At 61.6% G+C, this 9,139-nt stretch overlaps 1 protein-coding gene across 1 annotated transcript in view; it reads right to left on the reverse strand.

Annotated features, from left to right (window-relative positions):
* The window catches only part of CCDC187 (coiled-coil domain containing 187), a 31,788-nt gene extending 24,012 nt beyond the window's left edge, over positions 1–7,776 (reverse strand). Inside the window, exons 1-4 of the mRNA XM_036306859.1 lie at positions 7,679–7,776; positions 6,834–7,342; positions 5,673–5,771; positions 3,931–4,023 (exon numbers count right to left, since the gene is read on the reverse strand). Coding sequence (XP_036162752.1) covers positions 3,931–4,023; positions 5,673–5,771; positions 6,834–7,342; positions 7,679–7,776 — 799 coding nt within the window. The remainder of the gene's footprint in view (positions 1–3,930; positions 4,024–5,672; positions 5,772–6,833; positions 7,343–7,678) is intronic.
* Positions 7,777–9,139: the final 1,363 nt, after the last annotated feature.

Genomic DNA, 9,139 nt, shown 5'->3' on the forward strand with positions numbered 1-9,139 from the left:
TGCTTCCCAGCAATTGTTGAGAGTTTGGCTCAAATAAACTCACAAAAATTCGTTACAGGTTAGAATGTTTTTTTACATTAACACGGTCACGTGAACATGAGGTGTGGCTGTGCCAGCAGGAGGGAGTGGTCATGTGAATGGGGGGCATGGCCACCTGAAGAAGGGGAGTGGTCATGTGAACAGAGGGGGGTCTCATGATCACATGGGGCGGGGCCACATGAACACGTGAGAGTAGGTGTGTGTACAGGGGTGGGGTCCGTGATCAACCGGAAGTGGGCACGTGAATGAGGGGGCGGGCCCACGTGAAGATTGAAAGGATGTGGCCAGGAGCCCCCAGAAGCTGAAGAGGCAGGAAGGACCCTCTCCTGGAGCCCTCGGAGGGAGCACAGCCCCGACACCCTGATTTCAGATTCTGGCCCCAGAACGGGAAGAGCACATGTTCTTCCTATGGCTCTGTCTGTAAAACCTCAACACAGGCCCAGAAGCGCACGCAGCACAGTAAGTGCCAACCGATAATCATCACAACGGTGATGCTAACAAGCCACCAGCCCACACAGGGCAGGCGGGAGGGTAACGTCACAGCTGGTCACTGGGACTGAGCTGAAGGCAATTCATCTCTTTGTGAGCTGGTGACACTCAGAGACAACAGGGGTGGGGGGACCCCTGAAGACACCCAGGATGGCAGGATGAGGGGCCAAGAGAGCGTGTCCCCAATGCAGACATGCTTGTCACATAATAAACATCATTTATCAAGGTTTTACTTCATAATCCAGGTTACACACACCAAATGCCAATAGCATCCCCACCATCATTACAAACCCATCCACCAGGGCCCTGGCAGAGGCAGGAGCAGCAGCCTGCCTTTAACTTGCACACACAGGCACACACACATATGCATGTGCACACAACAGACACATTCACACAGACACATACTCATGCACACACAGAGACACCCTTGCATGTACACATGCACACAGAGATGCGCACACACACACATGCACACAGAGATGCACACACACATGCACACAGACACACACATGCACACACACAGATGCACAGAGACACACAAACACACTCAGCGATGCACATAGATATACACATGCACACACAGAGACACCCTTGCATGTACACATGCACACACAGAGATGCACACAGACACACATGCACACAGAGATGCACACACAGAGATGCACACAGACACACATGCACACAGAGATGCACACACAGAGATGCACACAGACACACATGCACACAGAGATGCACACAGACACACATGCACACAGAGATGCACACACAGAGATGCACACAGACACACATGCATACAGAGATGCACACAGACACACACATGCACACACAGAGACACCCTTGTATGTATACAGAGATGCACACACACACACACACACATAGATGCATGCACAAACATGCACACACAGATATGCACACAGACACACACAGACACCCAAGGCACTCACTGCCCCTCCCCTGGCAGCAAACGAAGGGGAAACAAGACCGCCCAGCTAAAAGTTGTCCTGCCCCCCATGAAAGGGCTTCCTGCCAACCAGGGAGCCTCACAGCAGAGACCATCCAGAGGTCAGCCTGCCCGGGACAGGTGGCCAGGCAGGGTCAGGCCTTGCCAGCACAAATGCCCCAGTTGGGGCACCTCCCAGTGCCCAGGCCAGAGACATCAGCGCAGGCCTGAAGCTGGGCTTCAAGGAGAGGAAGGCCACACAGAACCTTGCTCTCCAGAGGCCGTGCCCCCTGGAAGTCCCCTAAGGCCACATCCAGGCCACCCTCTCTGGAACAAGTCCCTGCCCTCCAAGTCACACCTTTTGTAAGGCCATGTCCCTCTAGGAACATGTCCCCTGGGGGCCGGGTCCTGCATAAGCTATGCCCCAATAGGACAGGACCGGAGGCCACTCCCCTCCAGGAGACATTGCCACCCCTGCCCCACCCTCAGCCCACTGTGCCCTCCAGCCCCAGGCCCTGGGAGCTTGGTCTCAGGAGTCCTAGATCTGGGTTTATATTCCAGCTCTGCCCATCAGTAGCTATGGGCCTTGAGCCATTGACTTAACTTCTCCCTGCCTCAGTTTCCCCCTCTGTAAGCACCTTCCCACAGAGTCGCAAGGATGGAAAAGCAGCCACAACCTCTACAGGAGCTGAGCCCAGAGGGTCAGTATTCAGCTGGCTCAGGGCAGAAGCCAAAGGCTGGAACTGCCCCCCCCACCCCCACCACCTCTGGATTTCGAGGGGACCCAGGAGTGGGGCTTCCCAGAGAGACCACTCTGTCCGGTGGGAAGGGGCTGTTTCTGGCCAGGCATCTTGGCACCCCGCCCAGAGATCCCTCCTTTGTGGGGCGCTCAGTGTCCCCATTAGCCCACCAGAGGGTCCGGGTCAATAAATGGGTCCTGACGGGCACATTTTTCCTTCTGCTGAGCAGTTTAATGGCAATTAATTTTTTTACGAGAGGGTTTTTAATCTGCAGAAATGGATGAAGTCCCCAGTGCCCTGTCAGAGCCCCAGGGCCGACCTCATCTATGATAAAAAATGCAAAGTGAGGTGATATCATCTGAAATTAAATATGGGGCTTCATTTTCCTCTGGGCGGATGGATGAATATTTTATAACTATTGTGATTTAATTTTTTGTTAACGACAGCAAATTCCTAAATCATCCGATTCCCAAGTCCCGTGACTCCGACCTCTGACCCCATCCCATCCCTCCTCAGCCCAGCTGTGCCTTCCCCGTTGACAGGAACTGATGGTCAGTGCGTCCGGGAGACACGCGTGACGATGATGGATGCGGCCCGAGGTGCGCCCTCTGACCCAGTGTCGGGCAGAAAGACGGTCATTTTTCAAGCGAGCCATGAAAACAAAACAAACCAAAGAGCCGAGAGTGGGGAGAGGACGGTGCAGAGAACGTTTACGTTTTGTGTATTTTCAGTGTGGCTTCTGGAACCTTCTCCAGGTCTCCCAGCACCCCTCACTGTCAGCAGGAGCGGGGTTTTGCCTCCGCCCCCCAGCACTGGGGCCAGCCTCAGTGTCCCCACCTCACTCAGGACCACCCCCACCCAGGACTTTCATCTCATGCCATGGGGGAAACTGAGGCACGGGGATGCGCAGGGGCAGCTCAGAGCTGTGTATCTTGGACTAAGAGTCCTGCTGAGCTGGCCTCAGCCTGGGGGCCCCACCTGGTCAAGGAGCTGCAGGTGGGGATGCTCCCACCACCAAGACCACTTAGCAGACCTCTCAGCTGTCACACAAATGCGTCACCAACGTCCCCCCTGGTGACGGCTCTACGTCCCCAAAGGGGGGGCAAGACGGTGGATGCTGCCCCCGGTCACTCCCCCCATCCGTGCCCAGGTGAGCTCGCTCCCTGGAATTCCAAATCCCACACCAGGCCCATCGGCCCGTTCCCTCCGCCAGTCTTCCCAGTGCCAAAGGCGGTGGAACCTATAACTTGTCACATGGCACGGTGCAACAGGAAAGCAGCCACACTGTCAACCACATGTGTCATAGGCCTGCCATGCACCATGCTTGTCCATGCGTGTCAGTGTGCTTGAGGAGCAGACTGGGAATGCGTGTGGCCGAGGGCCTTTGGGACTGCACATGGGGGTTTGCGGACTTTCGCTCGCATGTCACAAGGGACAGCCCCTGCACCAGTGGGTCCCACTGCTGGGGGGATGGTCAGGCTCTGCAGGCGCCTGAGGTGCAGACACCAGCGCTGCCTCCTCCGTTCACAGCAGACCCACCCCCCAGTCAAGCCTGGCCCGTCGACCCCAGATGCCCGCCCCAAACACGTGCACACAGAGAGCAGAGTGGGGCGGCGGAAGCGTGCTGGGCCCCAAACACGTACACACAGAGAGCAGAGTGGGGCGGCGGAAGCGTGCTGGGCCCGCGGGGACCAGCCACCCTCACGGCCCCTCCAGCCTTACCCTGGTCTTTGGCAGCTCTTCTGGTGGATGACCTGGGGGCCTTCTCTCTTTTGCAAGAACTACTCTTCATGCTTTTGTGTTTCTCCCGTGGAACTTCAGTGTGAGGAGAGAGGGGGAGGGGAGAGAAGATGAGCAGTAACACATACACAGGGGTTCCGACCAGGTTCCAGGGGACAATGTGGGGGCCACCCTGCTCCCTGGTCCTGCATGCTAGTGCAGGCAGCCGGCCACAGGGCTCAAGGGGCACACGTGGCTGCCCACCCCCCTCTGCGTTCTGTGTGGAGCACCTCTGGGGAGCCCTCCTGCCAGCAGGCTCCCCACTCCTCCCTGACTGTGCACAGATTCCCACTCGGTCTCCTGCACCCAACTTGAGGCTGGCCATGGCACTCGTGTTTGTTGAATGAATAAATAACTGACTGGCCCACGGGTGAACCCAGGCATGGCAGCTGGCCACACTGGGAGACCAGGAGTGAGAGCTGGAGTCAGAGGGTCCTTCCCACAGCCCAGTCCACCCCTGGCTGGACAGTCAGGGGGATGTGGAGACCCCGAGGGGGTAGAGACTGAATCCCACAGGGGCAGACTGGAGGGGAAGCCAATAGGCCAGTTAGCTCAAGGGAATAGGCCAAGCCCACCATGTCTACATGGCTGGGCCCACGGGGAAAGACTGGCCTCTGGTGCGGCCAGTCCAGCCTTGGTCCTCAGTGCCCGATGCTGTTGCCAGGAGGGACCTCAAGACCCAGGCCCTGCCCACACCCTGCTTCTGGAGGCTCTAAAACGGCAGCTGAAATGTGACTGCCAAGAGTTGGCGACCAGTGACAGTGGGTGCTGAGGTCCTCAAGTCCCGAATTTCACTGTTGCCCCAGGGCCTCCGTGGGGGTGGATGAGCTGAGGCCATCGGGCCCACAGCAGGAGGAGGAGGACAGCCATTCTATGTGGAGTGGCTGGTGCCCTTGGTTAGGCCGGAGCTGGGTTAGGGACAGGTTCTGCCCCTTGGCACGTGGGGGCCGGGCCCGCACCTGGCTCCCCTTCTGTCTGGGGTGAGACACCTCCAAAAAACATGCCTGTGGCTGCCACTCACTGGGGTCTGGATGTGAGTGTTGACCAACCTTTGCCCAACCCTGGCCACTAGGGCACCACTGGGACAAGCTATGACTGCCCCCTGGTGTCCTGACTCACCTTCTCCTGCCCACAGCCCCCCCAAAACCCTCAGTGCTCCCCTGGGCCAGGACAGCCCGACCTCTGCTCCCAGCCCTTTCCTCTCTCTCTACCTCGGTCACCAACATCTTGCAGCCTCTCTGGACTGTGGAGACAGCGCCCCCCCCACCCCACCTCCGTGGAGCCTGCCAAAGCCCACGCCAGCCCTGGCTCCCACCCTCGGCCCCCAGGAGCGGCTCCCATCTGCCTTCCATCCTTACTCCTTGATCTGTTGGGTGAATGAGTGAGCCAAACCCTCATGGTTCCCTTGGTCCCTGGGCCTTTGGCACCCTGCCTGGAAATCTGCCGACCCATAGCCAGTACCTGGGCACCTGCCGAGCAAGGCTGGGCTGTGGCCTGGCTGGGCCACCTGTGGGTGAGCAGCGAGTCCAGGAACCGGCAGGACCTGGAGGACCCCTGTGGCTGGCACGTGGCCATGCAGGAAAGGCCTCACTTATTCTGTGCAGGAGTCTCGGCACGGAGACATGCCCCACCAGCTCCCTGCCCTGGGCCGAGGTGCCAGGATGGTCGGCCGCAGAGCCACTCACCGGAGGCCTGGCGCTGGGAGACCCTGGAGGGCGCACGCTCCTGGCCAGGGACGGCCTTGTCCTGAACGGCACGCCCAGCTGCACTCGGGTTGCCAAAGCCTGGAGCAGAGTGTAAAGGAGAGGTTGTCACGAGACCTCGAGGAAGAGTCCCCGTTTGGCACCCGCTCGACAGCCTCTCAGCGCCGCGCCCTGGACTCAGACCCCAGGCCCAGGTGCATCCATGGGCCCGACCTCACTCGTGGTGCTGAGCTCGAGGCCACATGACTGTCCAGCCAGAGCAGCACCACGGTGGCCGGCCTGGGGGCGACAGGGCCCCGTGTGCCTCATCTGGGGCCTCGTGCGGCTGGCACCAGGCAGCATGGGAAAGGACCGTCCCTGTGTGCACGCAAAGTCCCCTTTTGCAAAGTGAAGAGTGGCTTCGAGGGACGCACCCCAAAGCATTAACCAGGGCAGTGGCGGGGAGGGGACACGGGGAGTGCCAGCCGTTCTCGTTTCACTCTCTGCGCTTTGCAGTGGACGGAAAGTCCTGGAGAGAACGGTACACGCACAGCAGTGTGACTGTCCCTGATGCCGCTGAGCCGTGCGCTGTGTGGTGGTCAGTGCTGAGTGTACTTTATACTTTTTTTAAACAAAGTATCATCTTAGAAGAAAGCATCCTCCCTGCCTCCTGGAAAGAGCTAAGCACCGGCTCAGTGGGCAGAGCTGCAGGGCTGCGTGCGTGGCGGCCGTCTCTCCGACAGGGAAGCTGCGTGTGGGTGTTTCTCTATCCCCAGCCTCGCCCTTGCCTCCCCGCACCCCATCCCCCACGCCGCCGGGCAGGGGCACACCGTGCCTCTGGGCACCTTCAAACTCCCTGCAAGATTTTCAAGGTGTTCCTGACCGGATTCCCCAAAGACCTGACCCTGACTCTGCCTCCCGCACCCCAGCGCCCCTTCCACAAGCCTCCAGCCGGGGCCAGTCCCTCCCACACACCCGCCCCGCTCCGCTGCCAGCAGCCTGGCCTTCCCTGTGCTGCAGCCCAGCTTGAGGACCCTCCGAGAGGCTGTCCTCCCTCTCAGCTCCCAGGCTGACCCCTCTTGGGGCCTCAGGCAGTGACACCCAGTGGGTACACCCAGGATCCCAGCGCGGCCCTCCCACCCTCACTAGGAAGCTGCTCCTGACCTGGGGAGGCCGGGGCTGGAGGGGCCTTCTTCAGCTTTCTGACCTTCCTCCGGGGGGCTGGCGGGGAGGCTCTGAGGAGGTTCGAGGTGCTGGAGGGCATCGAGGTGCCCAGGGAGGCGCAGCTGGCCTGCCGGCATGCCTGGGCCCGGATCTTCTCCCTCAGCTGCTCCAGCCGGGGGTTGCTTTCCCCGTGCTGCTGTGGGGACCCCAGCACCAGAGGGGGCCTCTCCTTCCAGGGCCTGTGGGCAGGTGCGCACGACTTGTGGCCCCCCGAAGAGCCGGACAGGCGGCCCGATGACACCGAGCTGTCCCCATCCCGGGCCTCCTTGCCGGCTGTCCAAGCAGGGTGGCTGCAGGCCTGCCCCTGGGGGCCCGGCCTCTCCTCCATGTGGTCAGTCCAGGCCATGTAGGGCGCCTCCCAAGGGGCTCCTGGCCGTGGGGAGGGCCTGGGCCACCTCAGAGCAGCCAGGAGGTCCTCCTCGGCCATGGCTGGACGCCGCCTGCCTGCCCTTGGGAGGAAGAAGCAGACGCAGCTGTTCAGGTGTGGACCCAGCGGAGCCTGCACAGTGCACCCCCTGCCCACGCTCCTGCTTCTCGCCATCCTCGCAGCACCCACAGCCGAGGAAGGTGCGGGCAGTGACGTGCCCCCCACGGCAGCCCCCAGACATTCTCTCTTGGATCCCGACCACACTCCTCTTGTTAGGCACTGTGATCAGCCCAGCCCAACCTGCAGGTGGGGAACTGAGGCTTGGGGAGAAGGCACACAGCAGGGCACTCTGGCCCCAAGTCCCTCAGGGAAGGCATCCCAGGTGCGCAGACACCTGCCTCAGTCACACAAACCCTACCTGGGCCTGGCGCGGGCCTTACGGGCAGCTGGTCTCCCTGGAGCCCTGGGGCTGAAGGGGCAGTGCCCCTGGCTATCTCTGGGGTGCCTCTGGGCCATCTCCCCCAGGCAGGTTGCCGGGACTGCAGGACCAGCAGTGAGGGCAGAGCCGGGAGCCCTGTCATCACCTGCCCCGGGCGCTTTCAGAGGGCAGCCTCAGGGTCTGCCGCCCGGCCCCCATTCCTGCTCCAGGCCGGCTGGCCACGCCCGCTCAGGCTCCGTCAGGTCCCCTGCCCAGGATGGAAGCCCTCAGGATGGTCATGGAACGGGGTGGGCACGGTGGGCTTCCCGGCCCTGGGCTGGCAATATCCTGGGGCTTCCTGATGCTGCCTCTTGGAGGCATGGGGGTGCGGGGGGCGGGGGGCGGAGAATTCCAGGTGGCGGTGACAGCACAATAACCCGCGTCACTCAGCAACCGTGCTGAGGCCTTCAGACCCTGCTGGGCTCCAGGCAGCACCTGCCGCCACCCGCCACCCCCCGTCCTCCTGGGCACCTGTGCACGGTGAGTGAGCTGCCAGGGCCGGGGTCAGGCACAGCCCAAGTCAGAGTGGGGACGCAGTGAGGTGCTGGGGTGAGGGTGGGCTCCCACGGCCAGAGGTGGCAGCAGAGCTGGGCTCAACCCCAGGCTGATGTTGGGCTCAGGTTCAGTTCCGAGGGGCTCAGCCTGGGGACCCGGGTGCAGGAAAGAGGGGCCAGCCTGAGGCGTGTCCCCAGCAGCTGGATGAGGGGCTGAGTGCTCAGACCCTGACACTAGCAAAGACTTCAGCCACGGCCTCAGGCTGCTTGAAACAGGTGTGTGGCGGGGGAGGGGGGGGAGGGGTGTGGCTTCTTGGCCCCCCTGGCCGGCAGGTGCTCATGGAGATAATAGCTCGAGCTGCCCAGCCCCAGGAGCCCAGGCCTGCCCGGTGCACGTGTGTGGTGACCCTTCAGGGCCGTATGGTGGTAGGACTGGGCCTGTGGTCAGTTGGCCCTGAGCTCAGCACTGCCCCAGGAGGACTCCAACACGTCCCAGGGCGCAGTGTGACCTTGGGTGGCTGGAGACCCCGCCCAGCCTCTGGGGATGGTGAGCCCAGGGGAGTGCACTGGCAGCCGGACGGAGCAGTCAGGCAGTGGCCAAAGGGTGAGCACTCATTAGTTTTAGGAGCTGCACTCCTTCCCGGGCCCTGTGTCTCCCGAAGGCCTCAGATCCCTCTTCTGCCAGGACCCTGTGCCCATGTCCAGCCCACAGCTGCTCCTAAGGTCACCCCGCCCCACCCCTGCGCTCGCACCTGCTGGGGTGGCAGTGGCCTCTGAGCCGGGCTGCAGCCCTTGCCCGAGTCGTGCATGGACTGGCTCTGAGGACACCACTGAGTGGAGGCACAGCCTGAGGTGCAGAAACAGCCCCCACGAAGGCCTGGGCTGCGCTCACTCTGCTTGGCCAGCA

Source organism: Myotis myotis, unplaced genomic scaffold (assembly GCF_014108235.1).
Source record: "Myotis myotis isolate mMyoMyo1 unplaced genomic scaffold, mMyoMyo1.p scaffold_m19_p_44, whole genome shotgun sequence".
NCBI classification, from domain to species: Eukaryota; Metazoa; Chordata; class Mammalia; order Chiroptera; family Vespertilionidae; genus Myotis; species Myotis myotis.